The sequence below is a fragment of the Eucyclogobius newberryi genome, unplaced genomic scaffold (genome assembly GCF_026437365.1).
Source record: "Eucyclogobius newberryi isolate DKJ021-1_F unplaced genomic scaffold, fEucNew1.0.hap1 SCAF_20, whole genome shotgun sequence".
Lineage (NCBI taxonomy): Eukaryota > Metazoa > Chordata > Actinopteri > Gobiiformes > Gobiidae > Eucyclogobius > Eucyclogobius newberryi.
In genome coordinates this window covers 21,669,201-21,696,291 of record NW_027315835.1, presented here as the reverse complement: position 1 = coordinate 21,696,291, position 27,091 = coordinate 21,669,201, and the positions used below count along the sequence as shown (strand labels likewise).

General features: G+C 41.9%; 4 protein-coding genes across 4 annotated transcripts; all 4 read left to right on the top strand.

Annotated features, from left to right (window-relative positions):
- The first annotated feature begins 28 nt into the window (after positions 1–28).
- On the top strand, positions 29–5,920 carry xrcc6 (X-ray repair complementing defective repair in Chinese hamster cells 6). The gene is made up of 13 exons (XM_072456318.1): positions 29–96; positions 397–478; positions 1,034–1,146; positions 1,249–1,390; positions 1,750–2,001; positions 3,906–4,092; positions 4,159–4,345; positions 4,436–4,604; positions 4,685–4,846; positions 4,933–5,062; positions 5,244–5,344; positions 5,413–5,529; positions 5,607–5,920. The coding sequence occupies exons 2-13, from the start codon at positions 406–408 to the stop codon at positions 5,804–5,806; spliced, it is 1,833 nt and encodes a 610-aa protein (XP_072312419.1). The 5' UTR covers positions 29–96; positions 397–405; the 3' UTR covers positions 5,807–5,920.
- Positions 5,921–5,965: 45 nt separating this feature from the next.
- LOC140369321 (GTPase IMAP family member 4-like) lies at positions 5,966–10,807 on the top strand. Its single transcript, XM_072456618.1, has 8 exons — positions 5,966–6,222; positions 6,423–6,529; positions 7,616–7,690; positions 7,768–7,818; positions 8,660–8,710; positions 8,799–8,849; positions 8,933–8,983; positions 9,991–10,807. The coding sequence occupies exons 2-8, from the start codon at positions 6,490–6,492 to the stop codon at positions 10,698–10,700; spliced, it is 1,029 nt and encodes a 342-aa protein (XP_072312719.1). The 5' UTR covers positions 5,966–6,222; positions 6,423–6,489; the 3' UTR covers positions 10,701–10,807.
- A 796-nt stretch (positions 10,808–11,603) lies between these two features.
- Positions 11,604–15,121, top strand: josd1 (Josephin domain containing 1). Its single transcript, XM_072456151.1, has 5 exons — positions 11,604–11,781; positions 12,239–12,970; positions 13,494–13,622; positions 13,953–14,147; positions 14,734–15,121. The coding sequence occupies exons 2-5, from the start codon at positions 12,615–12,617 to the stop codon at positions 14,831–14,833; spliced, it is 780 nt and encodes a 259-aa protein (XP_072312252.1). The 5' UTR covers positions 11,604–11,781; positions 12,239–12,614; the 3' UTR covers positions 14,834–15,121.
- Positions 15,122–21,153: 6,032 nt separating this feature from the next.
- Positions 21,154–26,978, top strand: cbx7b (chromobox homolog 7b). The gene is made up of 6 exons (XM_072456276.1): positions 21,154–21,250; positions 22,622–22,665; positions 24,798–24,863; positions 24,948–25,014; positions 25,154–25,406; positions 26,354–26,978. The coding sequence occupies exons 1-6, from the start codon at positions 21,182–21,184 to the stop codon at positions 26,557–26,559; spliced, it is 705 nt and encodes a 234-aa protein (XP_072312377.1). The 5' UTR covers positions 21,154–21,181; the 3' UTR covers positions 26,560–26,978.
- Positions 26,979–27,091: the final 113 nt, after the last annotated feature.

Below are 27,091 nucleotides of genomic sequence, written 5' to 3'. Positions count from 1 at the left end.
TGTAGATTTCAACGTGCGCGTTCACGTCGGTTCACGCTCCTGGCGCGCCATTCATTGAAACTACTCCAGACTTGTACAAGCTACATTTAAACTTGGGTAAGTAACTTTAATGTCATAAACTATTAGCTTGGTTAATACTCAAGCCATTGGATTCAAACAAATAAAGAAAATAACTGAAGTTGGAACCACTATTTGTAAAAAAATGAGCTGATAATACACTACCTGGTTGCAGGCTAAGCTAACTAGCTATAACATGTAAATACTTGACCTGTCGTGTTTATGGTTAATTAGCAGTTCTGTGTCGGTGAAGTCTACGCGCTTAGCCTTTAGCACATTTGAAACAGGTACAATTTAACAGTCCAGCAGCGTATGAAACTGTTTTCGTGTTTGGCACAGGCAGTTACAATGGCAGACTGGAACGCTTTCTTCAAAGGCGACGAGGATGATGAAGAGCCGGAGGATGGAGAACAGAGTGGAGGTACCACATTCGGGGGTCTTGCTATGCAGTTTAATGAATTATTAGAGAAGGCAAAAGATATCATTTCAATGTGTGTAACAGCACCAGTAGGTTGCAAGAAATTACAGGTAAAAAGTAGCATTAGTACATTCTTAACCTATTAAAACAAACAAACATCAGGCTCCACAAAATACTCCACCACTAATGTTTGTATTACTTGAATAATAATAAAGCCTTTATTAGGAAATTAAAAAATTAAAATAGGGACTGATTTCACTTTTGAGAGCTCTGGTGCACCTTTTAAATACTTGAATTTGTAATAAATGTATAGATTGACTGTGATTTGCTATTAAGTCAATTCTGCGAAATAAGGAACAAATTGCATTCCTTACAAGTTCAGTAAGGAACATAAATAAGCAATAAATAATTATTTATTTTAAGGAATAGTTGGCAATACGTTATAATGAGCTGTGACTCATTTAGTAACTTTTTGTCTGCATGTGCGTTTAGTGAATGTGTGGGAGAGTGAGAAAAAGAATCCCTTGTTTTATTTCCACATTACTCTAAATGTTGTAGGAGACTACAAGATCACTGGCAGAGACAGTCTGGTGTTTCTTGTCGATGCTTCAAAGGAAATGTTTATCAAGGGAGAAGACGGAGAGCCATCAAACTTTGACATGACTATGCAGGTAACTTCCGATATATAGCAAATGATGTTCTTACAAATGATAAGTGGATGTTATACCTGTTTAATAAAATATTGATATCAAATTTGTTGTGCTCTTGAATAGGTGGTGCGCAGTGTCTACACCAGTAAGATCATCAGCAGTTATAGAGATCTGATAGCTCTGGTTTTCTACGGAACAGAGCAGAGCAAAAACCCCAGAAACTCCTTCAAACACGTCTATGTGTACCACGACTTAGATGAACCCGGTAAATGAACCTTCCTGGATCTGAAATACTGTTTAGTACATCAACTTTGTGCCAAATTACACAACATGTTTGGTTTAGTAAAAGTTTTTGTAAATTTTTTTTTAGTAAGACTAAAACAACAGTGATAATGCACTTTATTCATTAATATTGTCCATCTAGAAACCTTCAGTCACTATATTTAAACCTTTATTTGGTTGATATTTTATATAGAACATCTCAACAAATTGTTTGACTAGTGGATTGATCAAAACAAATAATCACTGACTAGTCCACTACTAAAATCACCATTTAGCCTACAGCGAATGTTTCTAACCAGATAATGATTTATTGAATCAGCCTTTGACTGTACTCTGGCCCAGGTGCAAAGCGGGTGCAGGAGGTGGATGCCCTGCGGGGCCCTAAAGGGGCCCAGCTGGCAGCAGAGACCATGGGCAGTGGGGAGACCTCTCTGGGCGACGCCCTGTGGTGCTGTGCCAATTTGTACAGTGACATCAAACTGCGGCTGTCACACAAGCGCCTCATGCTCTTCACCTGCAGAGACGACCCACACGGAGGAGACAGCGTAAAGAACCGACAGGCGCGCACCAAAGCCGGAGATCTGAAAGAGACGGGTATGTATTGAGTGGTAAAGTACACATATTCTGTTTTTCTCTAGCAAGGACCACGCGTCAACTGGAATACGAGCGAATAGTTATTGATGCTAGTGATGACAACAATGACATTGATGATAGATCGATCAGTGTTGGCTGGATAGAGACTCAGGGTGGGGGCTCCGTCTCAGGTGATTAGCCCAGCTGATTCAGAACCCCCCCTTTCCTTTAGATCAGGAGTGGGCAATTATTTTCCTCCGAGGGCCATATTCGAATCCAGGCAAGTAGCGGAGGGCCGGGCCGCGATCAATGATTGAAAAAAAATGAAAATAAAAATAAAATGTTACTTTTCTGTCAAATATTGAATCTATAATTTAATTCATTTTACGTCATATTTATTAAGGATACAAGTGCAGACTGATGCCTGAGGGCAAGAGATTTTTTTTTTTTTTTTTTTTTTAATATTACTTGGCATGTTTGGCGGGCCGGATTATAAAGACAAACAGGCAGGCCGTAGTTTGCCCACCCCTGCTTTAGATGGTTGTGTTGAAGATGAAAGAGACATGGGGAGGGAGGTGTCGAGAGAGCAGAGACTACCAGAGATACTGGGATAAGCCTGTATAAATAGGGCTTCTGGGTAGTTAGGGATCATCTCAAAATGGGTTGAAGCTGAAAAGACTTAATTTTTTTCGTCTCTCTCTGGACCCCCTCCCCCCCCAAAAGACTTGAGACTGGCTTCACATAAAATTTTACACGTTGATAAAACGATAGTAGCTTGATGGACCCTGCTCACCTCTAGTGAACATCCCTGAACATCCTTTGGTAAGTTTATATTTAGAAGTTATGAACTCTCAAATAATGTCACCTGTCGCGCATGTTTGTTTACTTAATCCACATGGTCACGGGCCCTAGGGGCCCTACGGTACATCTCATTCAACCCAAACTGTGAGATGACCACATTGAGATGGTCTCAAGAGGATGAGAGAGTGAGAAACTCATGTTTCTTGTCAAAACCTGTAATTGTCAATTGCCTGTGTTTAGACCTAAGACACGTCAGAATGACAGAAGCAGAACACGCGCTTTCGTCTCAGTGATAATCTCACGTCTTCTGTGATTGGCTGAAACCTCATGCGGTTTGTTTTGTTTCCTTCTTCTGGTCAGTGCGTAACACGTCACTAGAGACAAATCTCTTGATCATTTGCTGCGCCGCGTCTTGCCGCAAAAAAGCTTTTCCAACTTTTCTGCACCAGCCGCGTTGGCGACGGCAACGCCCGCTCCGCTCCCCGCGCTGGCCACGGCGCGCCGCGGCGCAGCGGTCGCCGTGAGCGCTCCCCGTGCTCCGCGCGCGCACTCGCCGCCTAATGTTGGCTTAATGCTCGTTGCTGATAGTTTTTTTTGCATTTCAAAACAATTACTGCCACAACGATGTATTGAAGCTTCTAAGCAACAAAAAGACGAAATGTAGGTTCAACCCCCCCCCCTCTTTTCAGCTTCAACCCATTTTGAGATGATCCCTTAGCGATGTGGTTAAAGAGTGAGGAGGAGGTTGACCACCTCTTTAACCTCAGTCAATGATTTGATTATAACTACATATTGTGGCTTTCTGAAATGCATATGGACATTTTTGTTGTACAACTTCAAATAATGTCATTGTCTGTACGTGGACAGCTATTTGTCTTGGCACTTTTCGGGGGGAAATTGGAGAAAAAATTTCAGCTTGGCATAATTTCCTGTTAAGACTATGTTAAGTGCTAAATTGGTCAAAACAAGTCGGATGAGAGTGTATGAGCAGCACACAGAACCACCTGCTAAGTAGAAAATACAGTGTTTATCAAAACAGATGGAAACCCCCACACCGTTTAGGATGATTCATAACATTTCAAATTAATGATATAGTATGTAAAACTTTATATTCTTCTCTTTAGGTGTCGTCATAGATTTGATGCATTTAATGAAACCAGAAGGCTTTGACGTCTCTTTATTCTTCCGTGACATTATAAGTCCCCCAGAAGACGAGAGCGAGCTGGGGTTGCAGCTCAGCCCCTGTGAAAAACTGGACGATCTTCAGAAGAGAGTGAGGGCCAAGGAGCAGAAGAAGCGTGCCATGGCTCGGTACTTTACTTTTCTGCGTTGGATGTTTTATTTTTTAGGAAATAATTAACACCTAACCATCTTTAGGTTAAGCCTGTGTCTCGGCAATGATGTAAAAATAGCTGTGGGTATTTTTGCCACTGCTGTCCAAGCACGAAGACCCGGAGCCATCAAACTGTACAGAGAGACCAATGAGCAGGTCCGCAGTAAAACCCGCATCTTCCACACGCAGACAGGAAGTCTGCTGCTTCCCAGTGAAATCAAAAAGGCCCAGGTGGGGAAAAAACTAGAAGAAATATAACATCTGTGAGTTTGTACATTTTAATCAACTATGCTGTTGTTTTGTGTGTGTGTTTTGCTTCAGGTGTACGGTAAAAAGCAGATTGTACTTGAGAAAGATGAAGTTGACTCTTTGAAGAAGTTTGGGGATCCTGAATTGTACCTTATTGGCTTCAAACCAATGGAAAAGCTGAAAGTGCACCACCACATCCGTCCATCCGTCTTCATTTACCCAGAGGAGGATGAAGTCAAAGGTGAGGACATTTTCATTATCTTATTATTTTTTTTATCAAATATTGTTTCACAGCTACTCTGTGGTTTCTCTTTACCGTAGGCAGCTCGTGTTTGTTCTCTGCCCTTTTGAAGAAGTGCGTTGAGAAGAACGTGTTTGTTCTGTGTCGCTGCATCGCTCGCCGTAACTACCCGCCTCGCTTTGTGGCCCTGGTGCCTCAAGAGGAGCAGCTGGACCAGGGCAATGTCCAGGTTACACCACCAGGTAATCAAAAACCAATACTTCCAAGTTGTAGACGCTGAATTTGATTTGCTGGAAACAACATTTTCTGAATTTTGTCCTCGAATCAGGTTTCAACGTCATCTATCTGCCGTATGCCGATGACATGCGGACTCTGGACACGCCCCAGGGTCCGTGCGCTTCACAAACACAAGTGGATAAGATGAAAGAGATTGTCACTAAACTCCGCTTCAAATACAGGTATTTAGTTAGTTTTACTTTATCGTCCAGTAAGTTTAACATCATAAATCTGGTCACATAAAACAATGGTCATGTAACAGACAATGTTAATGAATTAGTTTGGCTTTACCATAAGTAAAATGAATAGTAGCAATCTGTAAATTTACAGATAAATGAACTATTTCTGTGTCGTCCAATACAGGAGTGATGCATTCGAGAACCCCGTCATCCAGCAGCATTTTAGAAATTTGGAAGCTCTGGCTTTGGATATGCCTGCCCCTGAAGAAACAGAAGACCTCATTAGTAAGGATTAAATGAATAAATATATCAAATCCAAACAAAAAATACTTACCAAATCTTCTATATTTCAGTGCCAAAAATGGACCAAATGGACAAGCGCCTTGGTATTCTTGCTGACGAGTTTAGAATGATGGTTTACCCAGACAACTACAACCCAGATGCTAAACCAGCCGCTAAACGGAAAACAGGTCAGAAAATAAACACTGATTACAACACGTATGACACTTTGAATCATTTGTGTCTAAATCCTCTCTTTGTATTGCAGATGCGAACAGTGGTGGAGCTGAGAAGAAGCCTAAAGTGGAGGTGCCAGAGGATGAACTAAGAGCACATGTGAACAATGGAACTCTGGGAAAGCTGACTGTACCTGTGCTAAAGGAGGCCTGCAAGCAGTTTGGAGTCCGAACTACAGGAACCAAGAAGCAAGATTTAATAGATGCTTTGCTGGCCAAGTTGGGTCCATGAGGATCTGAACAAAACATTATCATCTAACTAACATCTGCCTGGAGTCTGGAAAACGCCAATCATTGCTGAGATAATGTTTAAAAACTGGGAAACATGGTAAAAAAATAAAGCAAACTATTTTGTACGGTCTGCTTGTAATTCCTTTCGTCACATTATGTATTAGTTGGTTTGTCTTAAGCTGAATTACCAGTTCTTCTTGTCCAAACCAGAGGCGCGCCTGTCTGAATAAAGCTGTTGCATGACTATCATATTTGGAGCTTCTTGTGGCATTGTGCTGTGTTGAAGCTGAGTTCCTGATGAGGGCAGGCCAGAGCAGGCACAATCAACCACACAAGAGCAAGAAGGAGGGATTAGAACTCTGACTACATGACTTGCAATTCAACAGCTAGCTCATTCAGATTCAGCAAAACAAACAGGTATGGGACTTTTAAAACGACTTGGAGACGTTTGCAGCAAGTTTGTTACATTATTTTTAAATTGACTTCCTCACTCGTTTATGGATGTTTAAGTGTTAGGTTGTTCACAAAATGTAATGAATTTAGATTCCTTGTGCTCACCGCTCTTTAATTCAGACCACGTCAATGCTGATTCTGTTGTGTTTTTTTTTTTAACAAAGGTGAAAAGTTGTTACACTTTAACATTGTCAAGGCTGCTGGACAAAGGCCTTTGATCAGAGATAAACAATGGAGTGCAAATGTGATTGTGAAGAAGATGCAGCTACAGGTAAGACACACTTTGGACTGGAGAGTTACATTTGCATGTGGTAAAGTTCATCTGTTGTGAGTGAAGAAATGTGCTGCAACTGTCTTGAAAGCAGATAAAGAAATTCAATTATTAGCACTTCAGGGCAAAAGGAGCACAGTTGACATTTTCTAATCATCACCAAGTATTAGTGGATCATTCCCCACAGTCACTGTTTAATGACGTGGTGTCCTTGGGCAAGACACCCACTGTAATATGTTGTGGTTGTCAGGTTGTTGGTTTTAGTAGTTTACATCATACGGATGTGACTGGCTTAAATGAACAATGTATCTAATTGTGAAGCAACAAGTATAAGTAGATACAGTATAATATAATAAAACAATATGTATATGAATAATGGATTGTTGATATGAATAACTCATTAAATTGGACCTGTTCAATTAAAAAAGTTGGGGCAGTACTAACCCAAAACAAAGTGTAGTCGTTCAGTCAATTCTGTTTTGTGCCCTAAAAAGTGTAATGTGGAAACAGAACTTTCTGACATACACATCAGAACACTATTATTGCAAACTTATAAGGAAGAGCCAAGTGCATCATTCAATAGGCACGGTTACCACTTTTGCCTCACAGCAACTCCACAGTGTGTGGAGTTTGCATGTTCTCCCTGTGCCTGCTTCCATTTGAAAAAGCTGTTCTTAAGAAACACAATCCTAAGAACCAGTTAGATCAATTTCAATACATACTTCATGGCTTGAAAATCAGGTGCCCCAGCTTTAAACTCTCTGACTTTGCACAGGAGGTTAATAGGTTTAGGCCTGGTGTTTGAATAGGTGTGATTGACACAGCCAAGACTCAAAGTATTTACATTGCAAACCTGGCTTACTTTATCTTCTTTATTAAATTCTATTTCAATAGTGGGTGTTCTGTTTGTCTAAAGATGAAGCTATTGAGGGCTGTCCTGCTCTGTAACACAAAGGAATTCATTCACAAGTTATTTATCCAAGAATGGTTCATACCACAACATGGACATATAGGTCAAAGGTCAACCCCATGTCGAGTTGAAGTGGTGCTGTTATTCTGAGCTCATGCTGCTTCTCTGCTCTTTAGGATGGCTGAGCAGTGGCAACATCCAGATGGGAACTTTCACTGTGGTGGGCTATCTTCTCTACAGGTTCTCCCAAAGTCAGTCATGGACATGTTCAACACAATTATATTATTTCTATTTTATAAACCTTTCTATAAAAATAATTTTCCCTCAGCTCTCCCAGCACTCATCAGATGGCCTATTCGTATTTTCTGCTCCATTACTGGTGAGTTGATAGACCATTTTTTTTTAAATAGGACAAAAATCAACCTTACCTCCTTACAACAGTGTTTCCTCATCATTCGTTTACTCAGGTTGTATTTTGATTGATTCCTGCATGTTTGAGTAATCCTGTATTGTCCTACAACGGAGGCTTGAGCGCTCCTGCTTTCACCTATCCCATTTCCCTTTCCCCGCCCACATCCCTGTACTTAGTTAGATTATTTTAATTTTTCTAAATAAGACTCTAAAATGCCATGAATCCATTGCAACTCTGCAGTTTTGAACAGAAAGTCAATGGCCTGTTGCTATAATTAAACTGTTTTAGATTAATGTTAGATCTTACAATCTACTTATGTTATAGTTCAATACTATGTACCTGATGTCTCCTTTAGATGTGTACTGTGTGTAACTTTTCTGTTGGAGGGTCCATCACCATGGAGATGTTCTTGCTTTGCCAGGAATGTTCCACAGCATGACATTAAACGTATATCTCTATGGAAACATGCAGTTGACCACCAGGTCTGATCTGTGGAGAGGCGACCACGCTGCAGTGTTTTCAATGGATTAAATTGGAAATTACATTCCAGGTAAAGCAATGTTATCTCCACTGAGACAAACTGGTAGCGGACCACCCACCAGAAAAGCTACATAGTGCATCTTTAACAAATAATTAGCAATTATTGACTATGGACCGTCTTAGGCCCACATCCATGGCATGGCATGACCACATTGCTGCCATGAACCCTGAACCCAGATTTGTAATTTATGTTGAATCGTTTTGAAGTTAAGAAGGGAATGAGCAAAGATGTCGTCCATAGTTTTTGCATTTTTGCATATTTTTTTAGGTTTCTCCACTCTCTGGAGCTGGGTGACTCGCCTTGTTGGAACTCTCCGTGGTACATTATACATTATGTTTTCACAAATTGTTGTCTTGAATTAAAGTCTGTTCAAAGTTTAAGCATAATTCCTGTGTATGTCCTTCAGTGATCAAGACTCTATATAAATGGCTGTTACAATTATGGCGCTTTCTTGTCAGTAAGTGACTTTTCTATTGTTGGTTGTATTTATTAGGTGTGTGCGAATGTGCTCTAATGTGTATATATTTATTTCTACAAAAGGAATTTCTGCCAAGTTCCACTGGTTCTCGCGCATCGTCAAAGCTGTTACAGGTCTGTATCTGTCTGTATCTTAAGTAAATGTTGGTTTTAGCATTAATTATTATTAACTTCTTACATTGTGTAAAAGTCATTAGAATTATCTACATCAATGAACTCATTATTGGTCATGTTATGGTGGATAATATCAAGTATTGAATCTTGTTTATGATTAGGTTAATGTTATGCGCATTTACGGAAAACATACCTAATATAATTCTCATCTTTCCTTAACTAAAATGTGGCAATTATATTGGTTTTGTAAGAAAATCTATTCTAAGCTCAATGTTGTAATGTACCATTTTTAAAGGACAAATATTATGCATTATTTGTATTGTTATTGGCCTTTAAACATGCTCTTGAGTACCTTTACTTTGACATCTTATGTTTAGAATTTAAAATAATCTATAATAAAGCACACATTACTTTATATATGTGAGGCGATCCCTCATCTAGAATTGTGTTAGCTCTCCATCTATTGACAGCAGAAGGCGAAATAAACCAAAGCTACCTTTCCCACAACATGCTAATCTGAGTGTTTTCTGAGGCACAGAGAGGAGAGGACATACAGAACAGGATTCATCAAACGAGTGTGAATGAAAGCTATATACTCCATGTTTTTTATTGGTGATGTCTGGATGAATCAATGACAGAGCGTTTGTACTCTTCTGTACGGTTCAGCTTTGCCTTGGGACAAAAAATCCTGCGAATGATCTGCCTTTATGACAAGACCAATATAAAAAAAAAAATTGTATTATGATGACAAAGCAGCAACTCAATATCAAGTGCACTACAATCATATACAAAAACATGAAATAATGGGACGAGAATGTAGTAAGTATGTAATGTAAGTATTGTACTAAATCAAGTAATGCACTAGTGACGTAATGTACTAAATCCAAGTCATTCTAGTTAACCTATTTTGTTTTGTAAATGCACATAATGAAGTTCTTCCCCGTATAAATTAAGGTTATTATAATAAAATAAAATACAAATAATTATTTCTATTCTGTTTCCTATAGGCGCATCTGATGACGACCTGTCCGAACTATCTGGACTCAGGATTGTCCTCCTCAGGCCGTGTGATGGGCGACCGAGCTCCCTGGCTGACTTTCTACTGGGCCCTGCGCCTTCAAAAACGGATGCTTCTTCCCCAGAACCTCTTTTACAAAGCTCCAACCGAAAAATAGTTCTAAACGTGGGAGAGATCACAATCATTGACACCCCAGCTCTTCCAGGGCTAACACTGGACCACAGTAGCAGAGCACGAGAAGGTCTCAGAAGCCTTCAGCTCTCCAGCCCGGGCCCACACGCCTTCCTTATAGAAATCCCCATTTTGAACACAGAGCTGCACCAGGATCTCAACCGGATCACACAAGCTGCCATTGAACTTTTTGGCGACGAAGTAACAGACTACATGATCCCAGTCGTCACCCATAAACACAATCTAAGTCGACGAAAGATAGAACACCTTTTTCAGTCACAGCCGGGCAGCTTCAAAAAGGGGCCTCTTCTGTGTAAGCAAAGGCCAGAGGTGGTGAACATCAGCACTGAGCGCCCCGGAGATGACTTGAACGCATCAAGGATCAGTTTGTTAAAGCAGGTGGTGGAGCTAAAGAAGGTGAAGGGGAATTTTGTGCATGAGTTACAAAGGAGAGAGGACCGTGCCAGGGAGGAGTTGTTGACAGACATGGCCACGGCGCTGTCGATCAAACTGGGACACATGCACTGAAGAACCGAGGTAGGGACGCCTGCTTTGTGAATGAAAAAAGGACTCGGTCAAATCTACAACAAGGATCTTCTACTAATGAGGTATTTGTGGTTGAATAAATGAAATGTGTTGAGGAAGAACAATGCAAATAGGGTGAAATAAATCATATGTCACGGTTGGGAACACGTGACGCTCTTATGTTGTCCCTGGTGGCAACAAACCCAGAATCATCACAACAATGGAGACGATTGAACTTCCAGATGCACTTAAACTTAGATCAAAAATGCTGTCAAAAATGTGTTAAAGCGGCCTATTAGAGAGAAGAAGCCAATGATTTTAAAGTAACTATTGCAAGTAAACACACTCTGCATGGCTTTATGTTGTGACAAAGCAAAGAGCTGCAGTGCAGTTATGCCCCTCAGTTCATAATTTATATGTTATCAAACTTTAAAGATCAACTGTGAAGAAAACGGCTCTGAAAAGGAAATGCCAAAGAATCCATAAACATGCACCTGGGAGTCTTTGGTGGATGCATGTCACTTTGTTTTGTGTTGAAAGTATGAAAAATAAAAATTACCTATTCCAGTGTGGTTGTTATGTAATGAGTTCTATTCAATGGTATAGATCTTAGAAAAGCCTGCTATTTTTGTGGGTCTGGTCTATGGACCGTATACAAAAAATAGTATATTGAAGTGTATTATATGTAAGGTTTGCAAAAAAGACATCTGTATTTGTGGGTATATTTATGGAAAAAAATGAATATTCTGACGATTAATATGGGTCTTTACCTGAGTTTTTGGACAGATCTTTAGTTATTCAACCATGTTCACTCCCAGGTTAAAGAAATGTGGAAAAAGTGGCTTTGCAGCCTCTTCCAGGAGGGGCTGATCTTCTGACGCAGGCGTGACAGGAGCCCGTGTCTGCAGTGCGCATGCGCGTGGCTGCACTGAAAGGCAGGCTGAGAGAGAGAGCGAGAAAGAAAGAAATACCAGGAAAAAGTGCTAAAGACAAAGGACTGGACAGCGCGTATGGAAAGAGTTGTCAACATCTGAGGATCCCCGTGTGCTTGATGACAGTCTTTGGGAGGGAAGACGGCAGGTGAGTGGCCTCTGCACGTACACTCAGTTAGTAGGCGAAACGTTAAAGGAGACGGTGTGTTAGTGTGTGTTTGTGTCCACTGAGGAGGCACGTACAGAAGCAGAGGTGCTAACTGTCCCAACTAACAATCTGTTACTGCATGGACATGTCACAACTCTCTACATCAGCGACTGTGTGCGCGTAAATGTGTTGGAGAGTCCCCTGGCTGTCATGTTTTGCTAGCTCCCTGAACTGCTTCCTCTGTCCACATCACTGCTGGAAATGTTTACCTTCTGCTCTTTTTGGAGTCTGCTGACCAAAACGACACTGGACTGTTGTTGTAGACAGAGGCAGGAACTGTAAGGGTCAATGTGCTGTGGCAAATTCACTTTTAGGATATGGTTTGTTTTTCTAGTGTTTTGGGGGAGTCATGTGTGCTCAGCATAAATTAACAATTGTGCTGTTTGTCTTTGCAGGAGAAGTACAGCACTGTGGTGGGATTATGTCCTCAAGTCTGTGAATCTGGAGACAAGAGCAAACCAAAGGGGAGACCTGTAAGACTGGAAGTATTAGGACGTTTGGCATGGATCAGTGTGTTGCGGTGCTGCTGAAAGAAGATATTTTGAAACATTGGGAGGATCTGATTGCTTCAGCTCTTCTTGCTGTGTATATTTGGGAGAACAGGTGTGCTTTGTATTGAGGAACTAGCGGTTTAAATTACCTCCAATTCTCTTTCCTCCCCCTCGACCACTCTCAGAGACCCTCTCCACCAAGAGGCTGAGGGTTGCCATGGCAGTGATCGCTATGACGCCCATGTAGCATCCTGAAGGTATCGGTAGCAGTGGGGCTGGAGGAGGCATGGGAACTACTCCGTATCCAGCCGGGGAGTGGAAAGGGAAGGGCAGGGGAGGCCTCCAGGAGCTGGGATGTATGCCCTGGAAGGTCAGCAAGCAGAAAGCCCCCGAGGCAGGTGGAGAGGTAGTAACGGGAGCTGAGGAGAGAAGGACCATAGATCCCAAAGACTCTCAGCAACAAGACGTGTCCTCCTCTTCTTCATCTCTGTCCCCACAAGTACCACCACCGACCTCTCACACACCTCCAGCCATTTACCACGAGAAGCAGCGGAGGGAGTTGTGTGCCCTGCATGCTCTCAACAACGTCTTCCAGGATGGGACAGCCTTCAGTAGAGACGCTTTACAGGAGATCTACCAGAGGTAACTTAAAGTGTATATGAAGGTTCTCCTGTTTTTCAAACAGGACTTTGTTAGGTGGGATAGCACATGTGGTAAATATTTATCATTTTACTTCTGTTAAGATGCAGTTTGTGAAGATATTTTGAAAACTAAGAGTTTAAAATTACATGAAGTAGTGCTGAGTTCTAAAACAGAATCCCTCTGCAATGTCAACAATTTACTCTTAAATTACAATTTTTTCTGACTTTTCTAACCCATAACTATTGTGTAATTTATACAGTCTGGTTGCTAGGTAACAGATGTGGAATTACCTCTACCTATGTCATAGTTTCTGCCCATGTCCAACCATAAAGTACAGTTACAAACCTTAGAAAAATGGTCAAACTGGGGACGAACAGGCAAAATGGGTAGTAAAATCTGAAATATAATTTTGTTCACTACATTTTAGTGAAATGTGTAGTCTAACTTGTCATATAGACTTAAAGTTAGAACATGCACCATTGGATAAAGTATCATATTTTGAGTAATTTTCTTTACATTGCAGGCTTTCACCAAGCACTCTAATGACGCCCCATAAGAAGAGCATGCTGGGAAATGGGAACTATGACGTAAATGTCATCATGGCTGCCCTACAAACCCGCGGGTTTGAGGCAGTGTGGTGGGATAAAAGAAGGTAATAGCATCTCAAAGGCTCCAATACTGTTGTCATTCTGCTATTTTACATGTCCAAAAGACTGAGTTTAAGAGGGCTGGATGACCGTTTGCTTTGTGTCCCCTCCTGACCCTCAGCAGTGCAGTTAGCACGCTAGACTCGAGACTAGAGCCTCTGAGACAGTTTTATCAGCGGCCTATGTTATCAGCACCACGAGACACACAAAAACAATCACTGACACAATTATATCTGGAACCACGCTTGTTATCAGACAAGCCCATTTTCCTGTTTTAAAACCAACTCACAGACAAACGTTTGCAAAAAGTCTTAGCAGTTGTATTGTTTTTAAAGGGACGTGGGCAGTATAGAGCTGTCCAACGTGACCGGCTTCATCTTGAATGTTCCGTCCAACCTGCGCTGGGGTCCTTTCCGCCTGCCGCTCAAACGCCAGCACTGGATCGGAGTCCGAGAGGTGGCAGGGACCTACTACAATCTGGACTCTAAGCTTCGAAGCCCCCAGTGCATCGGCAGCCCGGATGAGCTCAGGTCAGTGTGCACTTCAGCTCTGACACCAATATTAATACGTCTGATTTAAGAATTACAATACCAGGGAAGAAACTGAATGTAGACGTTTCTTTCAATAAAATGCCAAGCAATTATCACAAAACTGATCCAAATGAATATGTTAAAAGTGTTCATGTTTTATGCAAGTAATCGTGGAATAGCATTATATCAAGAGTAAGCGCCTAAGAAATATCCATCCGTCCATCCATTTTCTACCGCTTGTTCCCTTTCGGGGTCGCGGGTGACTGCAGTGACTTCGGGCCTTAGGCGGGGTACATCCTGGACAGTGGCCAACTCGTCGCAGGGTCGCCTAAGAAATATGTAAAAGTAAAATCAAAAAATAAATCATTTTTTGCCCCCATCAGCCCCCATCAGCATGCATTGGAGCTTCCCCCCAAAAAAGTAATGTTTGCCTAATTCTTGCTTCCTTATGTTGTTCATCTCAAAGCCTAAGAAAATGTCAGACGAGCAGTTAAAGGGAATGTTGTATAATTTATCAACAGAATATTGTCTCCACTACTACTAATTTAAGCAAAGTTAAGTAGTATTTCTGTTCACCTTGCTGCAGGAAGTTTCTCCGTCAGCAACTGCGAGGCAAAAACTGTGAACTTCTATTGGTGGTGTCAGATGAAGTCGAAGCACACCAAACATGGCGGACCGACAGCTAGGGGAAGAAGAAGCTGGGCGGTTAAACGGGAGGAAGTCGAGTGGCCCCCGTCACTTGGATGCACAATTTGTTCCTTCCCTTTTTCGAGTCTTGTTTACAACACCACTGATGGACTCATCTCAAAAGGGAGGCAAAGCAACTTAACAGGGAGTATAAAACCAATCACAGTCCTTTATTTGTGACAGACTTGGAAAAAAAAAGAAATGTTTTTGTGTTTTTTTTATATATTGACTCTTTTGTTGTTTCTTGTATACACCAGTTCTAAAGATACTGGCATAGTAAAATACAAGTGCTTTATCAGCCTGCCATCACGTTACCATCTCACCAAAGTGCGTTCTTTCCTTCCACTCGGCCCATTTCACTCATCTGTGAATAACTTTTTACCAATGCATTTGCGTGTTGCATTTTGTTCACCTTTCCAACACCACAGCCCAAACCAAGTCTGTAAAGCTCGGGATCGGGTCGTCGCACCTCTAAACTAAACTTGCCGTTCATTCAAAGGTATTCGTACACTATAGAGCGATAAATGTAGAGACCCAGCAGTGTATCGGATTGTTCCACGGCTCTTTTGTTTGATATTGTTTTGGCCAATGCATTTCTTGTGATGATTGACACAGCCGGCCAGTACTACTAACTTTTTATGTCGATCCCAAGCTTTAATATACACCTTTTGCGACAAGCATTACAACACCTTGCTCAAGAGCTCCCTCTGGTGGAAGTACTTACGGTGGAATTGTAATATTTACTCTTTGTCCAGGAAGTGGTTAAAGCTTTCTATTGGGAAACTACTACAACATATTGTCTGTTTTTTGTTCTAATTTGAGTGAGTAATATATATTTATTGACAAAGATATCACAATCATCAAACAAACGTCATGCCAAATGCACAGTCAATTTACGCACCAAAATGTCTGTTTCATATCTGTCAAAGGAGGAAAGTGTAAGTGTTTGTAGTTGTGTGTTATATTTCTTGGTTTTGCTATGTGTCCGTAGAGGGAGCTGAGATGAAGAATAGAGTGCCTACGTTACAGAAATGTCTTAAAAATGGTTGTTTGAGTCAAACAAGAAAAGTGTGACTTGTTTCGATTTCACATGTCCAGCCAGTCGTGTGATGTCATGGTTGAATATTGTGACGTGAGCCTAAGAAGAGATTTGCATCATATCATTAAATAAGTCTTTATCATTATGCATAGAATTATATTGATTATTGGCCTTAAATTGTTTACATTTCAATTTTGCTCTGAATGAATAAGAAGGGCAAATTTGTTTTTAAAAAAATAGCCATCCCTGGACATGAAATCCAGCCAAGGAACTTTATGTTGTCGCAGTGACACATTCACATGCCTACACTTTAGAGGCGTCACTTTTGTTGACACTCACGTCCAGTCCGAATGATAAAACATATTCTGTTCTGCCTTGACTGTACGACAAGTATCAATCACATGGGAAATTATTACATTTGCTGTGCCATGTTCATTCATTTAGATGTAAAATGATTATATATATATATATATATATATATATATATATATATATATATATATATAAAAAAAAATGAGCTGGATTTTCATTTGTATTTTTACATACTAAATAAACAGCGTATGTCACTTTAAAGTACAGGCTCCACCTTTTTGTGTGTTTTTCAAAAAATCTGCAAAGTGTTATTAAAGTGCCTAATATTAAGCTAATTTTTGTATCTGTTATAATGTGTTTTTTCTCATCAAAAACACCTGGAGTTGTGTTTTGTTTCATTTACTCATGTTTAAGGCTGTGTTCTTTTTCGCAAACTAAACCACTGGAAGTGCTGTGATGTTGTTCAAATCCATACACCTTCACTCGAATCATTTGGATAATTTCTGCCTTGGAATTGCCCAACTTTGAAGATGTAGATATTGTCTTGGCCTCGTTGAAACTTCTTCACTTCTCGGGGCACAAGATGATATGGAGCTCATCAGTCCCCACTCTGAAGTCTGCTATGGTCCGGAAGTAAATTTCCCATAAATTTTTCAATAGGGTTCACTTGCAAGGACCACACGACAACAATGGAATATGAAAGAATGTTTATTGATAATATCGATGATGGATCGATGTGAGTTGGCTGGGTAGAGACTCAGCCCAGCCGATTCAGAAGATGATCGAGACATGGGGTGGGAGGGTGGTGTTGAGAGAGCAGAGACAACAGGAGATGCTGGGATAAGCCTGTATAAATCTGGGTAATTAGAGGCGTGGTTAAAGAGTGGAGGCGTGGTTAAAGAGTGGAGGCGTGGTTAAAGAGTGGAGGCGTGGTTAAAGAGTCTGAGGAATAAAGTCTGGCGGTAATGCAACACTCGGATGCCAACCGCCATAAAACAACAACAACAACAAAGAGTGGAGGCGTGGTTTCTGGAGGAGTAAAAGGTTGAGGCGTGTTCCAGCTCCTGAACCTCGGATGCCAACCGCCATAAAACAACAACAACAACAACAAGTAACACTTGGAGAATCTATGCCAACCGCCATAAAACAACAACAACACCACTTGGATGCCAACTGCCATAAAAAAACAACAACGACAACAGTTTGGATATTACGGCAACATAGAGGAACGCCTCGGTCCGTATGACGGGGAAGAAGAAGAGGAAGCGTGACCTGGTCGGTGACGATATGAACAGCGGGGAGGACTCCCCTGGAGCCACTGGTCCTGTGCAGCGTAGGGCGTCTTCTTGCTCGTCTATGGAGGACTCTCTCAGTGAGGAGCAGGGCGGGGGGGTTGCAGATGTCGGGGATGTGAGTTCAGAGTGTAAGGTGTTCATAAAGCTCGTGCAGGATAATGCGTCCTTTAAGGGGTGGGATCCGATGGCGTTGTCAAAGAGCCTAACTGTAGCTGTGGGAGTGATCAAAACAACAACAACAACAACAACAACAACGAACAATACCTCGTGCACTTGGATGCCAACTGCCATAAAAAACTACAACGACAACAGTTTGGATATTACGGCAACATAGAGGAACGCCTCGGTCCGTATGACGGGGAAGAAGAAGAGGAAGCGTGACCTGGTCGGTGACGATATGAACAGCGGGGAGGACTCCCCTGGAGCCACTGATCCTGTGCAGCGTAGGGCGTCTTCTTGCTCGTCTATGGAGGGCTCTCTCAGTGAGGAGCAGGGCGGGGGGGTTGCAGATGTCGGGGATGTGAGTTCAGAGTGTAAGGTGTTCATAAAGCTCGCGCAGGATAATGCGTCCTTTAAGGGGTGGGATCCGATGGCGTTGACAAGGAGCCTGACTGTAGCTGTGGGAGTGGTCAAGCATGCGAGTGTCCTTAGGGATGGCTCGCTGCTGGTCGTGTGCAAGGACGTGGCTCAGCAAAGGAAGGCGATTGAAGCTAAGTGTCTGGGGGGAAGGACATTCTTGTGTCTGATGCTGTAAGAGGCACGGTCAGGGGAGTTATAGTAGGCGTCCCTACGACGACATCTGTGGATGACATAAAGGAGAATTTGACTGGAGCTAAGGTGGTGGATGCTAGGCGGTTGAAGATGACCCGGGATGGGGTAAGGTGTGACAGCCTGTCGATAATGATTAGATTTGAAGGTGGGATCCTGCCTCGTGTGGTGTGCGTTGGGTACATGCGCTATGGCGTACGCCCATATGTTCTGCCGCCCCTGCGTTGCTTCAAGTGCCAGCGCTTTGGGCATATTGCAGCGGTCTGTAGAGGGAAGCAGAAGTGTGGTAAATGTGCAGGAGACCACGAGTATGGGAAGTGTGACGACGGAGCAAAACTCAAGTGCTGTAACTGTGGGGGTGAGCATAGCTCTGCCTACGGGGGATGCGTGTTCAGCAAGAGGGCTGCTGAGGTGCAAAAAGTTAGAGCCTCTCAAGGTATATCCTACGCGGATGCGGTCAAGAAGGTGTCTGGTAGTCAGGTGAAGGTGGATGCAGTACGGGCTGCCAGTGCTGCTGGTGTCCTAGGCGACAGGGGAGGGGGCAGCGTTGCCCGCGGCCAGGGGGAGGTCCCCACTGGGATGCCTGTGAGTGTGGCTTCCACGGGCAGAGGCCCTGTGGGTGCGGAGGATGTACTGGTTGTGAAGAGGAAAGATTTCTTCCTCTTTATAGTGGAAGTGATTAACTGTACTGGTCAAACCAAGAAGAGATCCGAAAAGACTAAGATCATCGCTAAGGCTGCAGGGAAGTACTTTGGAGCTGGGGGCCCCGAGTGGACGGAGATAGAGGATGCGCTGCGGGAGGGCGCCCTGCCCCATTCTGGCAGTGGGAGTGGGGGGGCTCCCGATGCGCCGTCAGGTTCCGGGGGCTCATAATGGCGGTGGTTGTCTTGCAATGGAATGCGCGTAGTCTTCGTGCTAATGGCCAGGAATTTAAGCATTTTGTCTCTACCTTGTTGAACAAGCCTCACGTTATGTGCGTGCAGGAGACTTGGTTACGACCTAGGTGGGGTTTTGGGATACAAGGGTATGTGTGTGTTAGGAATGATAGGGAGCAGGGTAGAGGCGGAGGTGTGGCTGTGTTTGTCCGAGATGACCTAAATTACGTTGTTGTCAGTGTGAGTAAAGCGCCGGAGGCACTGGCGGTGAGGGTCTGGCTGGGTGGTGAAGCTGTTACTGTGGTTAACCTTTATAATCCGTGTGGTGAGTTAACGCTAGAGTCCTTACATAGTATCGGTAAGGATGTTCGGGGAAAGGCCGTGTGGTGTGGGGATTTTAATGCGCATAGCGCTTTGTGGGGCGGTAGTGGTACCGATAGGTATGGGCAGGTGGTAGAGGGTTTTATCAATCAAAGGGAGTTGGTTTGTCTGAATGATGGGGGTGGGACCCGCTATGATATGTTGTTGTTGTTGTTGTTGTTGTTGTTGTTGTTGTTGTTTTATGGCGGTTGACATCCGAGTGTTGCATTACCGCCAGACTTTATTCCTTAGACTTTGTCGTAGTCCTAAAAGTTCTTCTTCCAGTGCCTTGACTTCCAGTGCTTTGTCCTCAGACTCTGTCGTAGTCCGTAAAAGTACTCCTTCCATTGCTTTGGTGTTAAAAAGTCTACGCCGTGCGTCTACGAGCTGCCACTCGTAGACGCACGGCTACCAAGCCGCTATGATATGGGGACAGGAGCAAGAGGATGTTCTAACGCGCTTGGACTTCATGGGCCTAGAAACGCCAAAGTGATGGAAGAAGGACTTCTAAAGGATAAAACGACAAAGACGTCCCATGACCTCATGGGCTTTGTAAAACAACAAAGACGTCCCATGATCTCATGGGCTTTGTACTTCCAAAGCACCGAACGTCAAAGAGGGCAAGGAAGGTGGAGAGGAGTCTCCCTGGAATAAAGCCGGTTGGTCTCTGACACAACAACTATTCTAGTCACAAAGACACATCATGACCTCATGGGCTTTGTAACGCCAAAGCAATGGGAGGAGTACTTTTACGGACTACGACAGAGTCTGAGGACTACGAAACGTCTGAGGAATAAAGTCTGGCGGTAATGCAACACTCGGATGCCAACCGCCATAAAACAACAACAACAACAACAACCTTTTCAGTTGGCTGCCAATGCCATTAAATGTAACCCAACAACAACAGCACTTGACTGAAACAATTCTCTGACAGTTAAGATATGAGAGGTCCTGTCTACTGGAGTTTTGTTAATAAGAGTCTTTGTTTTTTGTTTATAAGAGTTCTTCTATTAACTTATAAGTTATCTGTCCTTTTCCTCTGTCTCTCATCTACCTGCGTTGTAGCGCCGAAATTCCCCCATAAATCCCCAAATAAAGGTATAATCTGGTGTTATTGCTTGTCAAATCATAACTATTGTGTAATTTATATGGATTTTGGCTCTTTTTTACAGTATGGTTCCTAGGTAACAGTTGTGGAATTAACTCCTATTTTGTATTTGTTGCCCATGTCCAACCAGGAAGTAAAATGACGGGGGGCTTCAAGGATAAAGGATGATCCAATGTTCTGGTTTATTGTAGACTAAATCAGTTCAATTGAGGCAAAAAAATAAAATAAAAAATCTGTCACTGCGGGTATGCTTTTGATGAGGTAACAACATCTGAACACGGCTGAAAGCTCCCACATTAGTGCATTTGGTGTAACCTGAACCTTTAAACGTGGATGTTGATGAGGAAGCGCGCGAGGTTGGAGCCATGAACGCGCCCGTGGATGGACGCGTGCAGCGGGGGCGCGCGGAGCAGATGTGTCGCAGATTTTTGTAAAGTCACTGGAAACAGAAACATCACAACAAGAGGAGGTCGCCCTGTTCAAAAGAGTCTGCTGCTGAAGGAAAGGGGCTAATACGGAGTAAGGAATGTCGAAAGTGCGTTGTCATTCATTCCTGGCGTAGTTTGTAAACGGGAGCGCCTCGGTCAGAGATGGAGCTGTCCGCGATAGGAGAGCAAGTGTTCGCCGTGGAGTCTATTCTGAAGAAAAGAGTTAAAAAGGTAAGGTTAAATTAATTAGATGTAGACACAATGTATCAGACAATTAACGCCGAGAACATTTAAATTCTTAGTGTAAGTCTTGGCTGCTAGAGTGTTGCGTGAAGACCAAAGAACACAAGTGCGCACGAGGTGGGCGGGGCCGAATGTTGTCATGACAATATTCTGTCATTGGCTTGTTAGTTTGGTTTTATCTTAATATAGCCGCCTTTCCCCCCATCTTCTTATCTCGTTCTCATTTGTTTTCATTTTATATATATATGGTTATGAAATATGACGTACTTTATTGGCCTATATAATTTTGTACTGTATTAATTCTGCCTTGTTTTATTGTGACAAATGCAAATATGTATATATAGAGGGTCAGGTCATCAAACATAGTATATGTGCAAATTAAATACTAAAAGTACCCTTTAAAATGATTAGACGGGGTATGAGAATCAAATTGCAGATTTGTTGGAAAAGAAAAAAAAACACTGGTTTAACTAACATAATAGGCCTAAAATTATTAAATACATAAAAGACTGGTGCTGCACTCACAGTAATTGCATATGATTAGCTTAAGTGTTCTTGATAAAAACCTCCTGTGCGCTCACTGAGGTCTGAGGGCCAGCTCCAACCTCTCGTAGCGAAAGGGCCTTTTCTGTAGTCTGCCTCAAACTTTGGAACGCTCTTCCTCCCCACATTGAATTGGCACCTTCAGTTGATGCTTTTAAGTCTCTTTTTAAAACGCACATTTACTCACTGGCTATATCATATGTTTTATATTGCATTTAATTAGTTTCAATTTTATCTATTTATTTATTAACAATTTGACTTACTTGTGCTTGCTTTGTACTCTGTGCAGACCTTTGCGTTGGTCAAATTTGCTGTACAAATAAACTTGGATTTGAATCCAAACACAACAGGACATTAGGGTTGAACTAAAAGTTATATAAAAGGCAATATAGGCACTTAAATAAAATGTTAAACCAATCAAAATAAGTGCCTCAGACTGTATTCAGCTACAGTGACTAACACATTGTCAGGAAAATGCATGACTTCATCCTCTGCAAATACATTGGAAAGACTGGGGGAGGATTTCACATAGAGGATGACTAACTGTCAGTGGCTGGACTCTTACATGGATGTAATTTGTTTTACGTTACTGTAATAGTTTTATAATTATAGCATATACTGAGAATGTCATGGAAACAAATAAGAATGAATGGCAAAAATAGGTTATACTAAGATCGACCAACTTCTAGACAAACAAATCAAAAGATCACCCAACAACATGAGAATTGATTAATAATGAGAATAATAACGGGTGATTTAACATTAGACAGAAAAAAGATGCCATATATTTAACTGACCATTGATCCGCGTTCACAGGGGAGTGTGGAGTATCTACTCAAGTGGAAGGGATGGACTCCAAAGTAAGTACTGAACCATAACATATCACTTTCAGGATTCCAGTGTGTCCTCTGTGGAGCTTCTGCACTAGGAGAAGTGATCGGCTGTGGCTGCTGGGGCCTGGCTCGTTGGTGTATGCCTCATCTCGTCTCTGAACCTTGTGTCTGTCCTGTGGCTGCGGGCTCCTCTGATAGTGTTTCCTCGACTTTTCATATTTACTCCTCGTGCTTGAATATGTGTGCGTTGCACTGTTCCCTCTAAGCTGCTACTATTGCACACTGCTTCAAACTGACTTTTTGAAGCAACTCAAAATATGAAGCTGGTTGTCCTGGCAAAAGTTTCAGGCTTTCAGGCTTTGCTGCTCACAGAGTCTAGTCCAGTGCGCTGGAGTACAGAGTTGAGAGCACAGAGAACAGAGCGAGGCAGAGAGAGAGAGAAGAGGCAGGAGAGTGCACAGAGCACAGAGAGAGCAGAGGCAGAAGAGAGAGAGCACAGAGAGAGAAGACAGAGAGAGAAGAGGTAGCAGAGACAGCAGAGAGTACAGAGTGCAGAGAGCACAGAGAGAGAAGAGGTAGCAGAGACAGCAGAGAGTGCAGAGAGCACAGAGAGAGCAGAGAGCAGAGGCAGCAAAGAAAGCAGAGGCAGCGGAGGATGAAGTTGCTCTGAGAACATCGACACAGGATTTGGACATCAGCAGCATGTGAACAACAGGTTAACCCCCCATTTGTGCCATCATTATGTATGATTAAAGGTGCACTGTGTAACCTTTGTGTCGAGGGTCTGCCTCTTGCTTTTCTTGAGATTTACTCCTGTAAAATGATGGCAAAAATGCCTCCGATTACAGGAAATTTTGGTTGAAATTAAAAAGAATGATGGCCATCTTAGCCTTTTACATTCATTAAAGCTTATTAATCTGAACTTTCAGGGGGATTGATATCTAAATTGTATAAATGTTTTAACAATCTGGGCAGCCATACTGATTACATTAAGAGTGAATGGGAAAGATTCACTTTGTTCTGGTTGATGAAGAAAGGGAAAGTATATGTACATCTCATTGGAGAACCCTGGGATCACATATTTGGAGGAAATTCTGTGTGTGTCTGGTTTCTTTATAACCTCATGTCAAAGTGCCCATTACTCACAGGGAAGTGCAGACTGTTGGAGAGGATGTGGCAGCAGGAGGCAAATCACTATCATGTGTTTTGGGATTGTCTTGTTGCTCAGATCTTACAGACAATTTTGGACCATCACAATGGATTTCAGAACTATGTCTTTGGGCCTCAGGACTCCTGCCATGGACACAATCGGCAGCGATCTCTGGAACATGCTCCTGGCAGGAGCGGAAAAGGCAATCACAAATTGGATATTCAACAAATGGGGAAAAAAATCACATTTTGACATATTTGACAGACTTTGTAAAAAGTGGGACATTTGTTTGGGTTCAGTTGTTTTAGTTTTTATTAATTTGTGGGTTGTCTTTTGATTTATGTCGGGTTTTTTTTCCTTTGGTCGTGTTTTGTTTGATTTTTAATTTTGTTCTTTGTTCTTTAGAAATTAAAACAATTACATAAATCTAGATTTAACGATCCACTACAAATTCAATTCAGAATCCTATCCAGAAATTCATAATGAATGGACTAATGCCTAAAAGTTTTTTCACAAGTACCAAATGTTGGACTATGTGTTATCTGGGTGAAAACAAGAGGACAATTAGGCAGCTTGCCTGGGTGCCAAAAGAGCTTGGGCCAGTAATGGGCATCAAGATCAACCTACTACGCAGTTAAAAAATATATTTTTCATTGTAATTGGACTAAAGTACTTTATTAAAAGAATCAAACAGACATGCCTGCTGTAATTATTTTAATAAACCATGTAAATGGCTCTGATCTCAGGTTTGGGACGGGTGTGATGCCGGTGTGGCCACAGCATGCACGTCTGATGCCTGTGGTCCAAGGGAGTTTGTGTGTTTGCTCATGTGACCGTCTACGGTGGGTTGTTTGGCGGTTGTGGTGACAGGTGGTTGTTGGTTGCTGTGGGCATGTGGGTATGTTTTTAATGCTCCCTGTTCTCCCTTTATCTATGAAAATTATTTTTAAATAAAGCTTGAATGATTGATGACAGCTTCATTTAAATATTTCTCACATTTTTGTCATAGATACAGCACATGGGAGCCAGACGAACACATCCTGGACCGAAAATTGGTGCAGGCCTTTGAGGAGAAGTAAAACTCACACATGAGAAACAGTCAACATTTTTAGTATTGTTGGGAGTTTTAAGTATTTATTAAATGTGTTTTTCGTTACAGAGAAGAGCGGGACCGCAGTTTGCGTCACAGAAGAAAAGGACCCAAGTCACAAAAACATCTGCTACAGGTGAAGGCGAATGCTACTCTTATCACCCATTTGGTATAACAGTATCAACTGAACTTGTAAGACAAGTCCAGGAAACTCACGCACACTTGCAAAAGAAGATAAAAATGATACATTTGACATTCTTGATATTTCGGTGCAGACGTTTACAGTTTACACGATGGACCTACGCAGTGCCCACAAGATTGCAGATAAAGTTGCTCCACGCCTGCGTTTGTCTCTGTCTCGATCAGCCAAACCTGAAGCTGAGGTCCCACACAGAACACAAGAGAGACGCTCAGTGCCTCTCAGTCCGGCCCTGCTCTGGGATCAGCAGCAGGAGGAGGAAGAGGAGGAAGAGGACACTAGATGTGATGAAAAAGAGGAAAGAGAGAGGAGCGCAGACCCCATCAACAGTTAAGTGTATTCCACATCAGTCAAGATAAAGCACAGTACTTATATTGCAACAATACTGTTAGACAGCAGGTGAATTTAGATGACAATCAAACACTATACTATTGATAGAAATACAAGGAAATATGTTGCTTTACTTTATCGTCAGGGTTAGGAAATAATGTATTTTAGGATCTACAGACTAACCCTAACCCAATACAGATTATCTTTTTTTTGTAGAGAAGTAAGAATAATAAATTCAGAATAAACAATCTAATTACCAAACTCATCTTTGGAAGCTGTTGAATGTACTATTTATTGTGGCCAGAAATATTTTGGTTTTAAAAAATGTTCTTGTAGAACTTTTTTTTTTAACATACAATAAATATTGAGCCCAAAAACGTATCGTTCCGGTTATTATTCATGGAATGATAAGCTGATTTATTACTTATCGCAACCTATGAATGCACATACTGTAGTACATACTTTTCAGATACTTAGCATTGAACTGTAACTTAATTAGATCATATTTTTAAAAACATTTTCATTGTAAACATTTCTCATTGATATTGATCTAAAACATATTAGTAATAGAAACTGTTCCATTGACTTCCTGTTTCCTGTTCAAAACTGCTGAACTGATAGGCCCCGCCTTCTTCATGGGGACATTTCACTGTAACAACCAGTAGCTTTGCATTTGTGTTTCTAATTTTAAAATGTGGCTATGGGACATTTTAGACTCAGAATCTTTATGTTTCTAATAATCACAACTGAGTCCAGGGATGTGGGTGGGGATAGGTGAAAACAAGCATTGAGCACTTAAGCCTCAGTTACAGGACAATACAGGATTACTCAAACGTGCTTGAATCAATCAAAATACAGCTTTGAGGAAACACCAATGTAATTATATCAAAGCCTGATGCATAATATGTCCCCTTTAATATCACTGTTGTATGTGTGTTTGATCCAGGGCAGAAGAGCAGACCCTCTAAGAGCCGCTCTTTAGGCCCTGCTGATGTGCGCGGTGGAGACGGGGAGCAGGGCCACACGTGGAGCCCCAGAATGTCAGGTGCAGAGGTGACAGTCACAGACATCACCATAAACTCTCACACGGTGACGTTTACAGAGAGCGCGGCGGCTCTGGGCTTCTTCAGGGACTGGGGGGTCGCCGCCTAAGCACTGAGCACCAAGGGAACGATCCGCAACATATACAAGCATAAAAAATCATTGTTTGGATTGTCAGGTGGTGTCCAGAGACTTCCAGATCCATGGCACTTTTACATGTTTAGACCCTTAAACAGTGTATAGACCCTTAAAAAAAAATTCAGTTCCAGAATGAAGGCAAAAGTGGAGTGGAACATAATGTATGATGAAGTCAAGAAACTGGGATTAACCACAGAATAATATAAAATGTGAAAAATGAAGGTGGTATAAAACCATGTGAATGATATCAGACCCAGGTTTAAAGATATTTACTATTGTATTTTACATTCTTTGCATTTATTTAACTGGTGATTATGATCGACATGTAGCATTTCTGATGAATGCAAAATTATAATTTGTTTAGGTGAAATTTTGACCCTAAAATCGTTTTTTTTTTTTCCATTTAATCTAGAGATATAGTTCAAACTTTATCTTAAATTACACTTTTTGGTGAAGCTCACATGCAATATTAAGGCTAGAAAAGCCTCTCCATCTTTTGTAATAA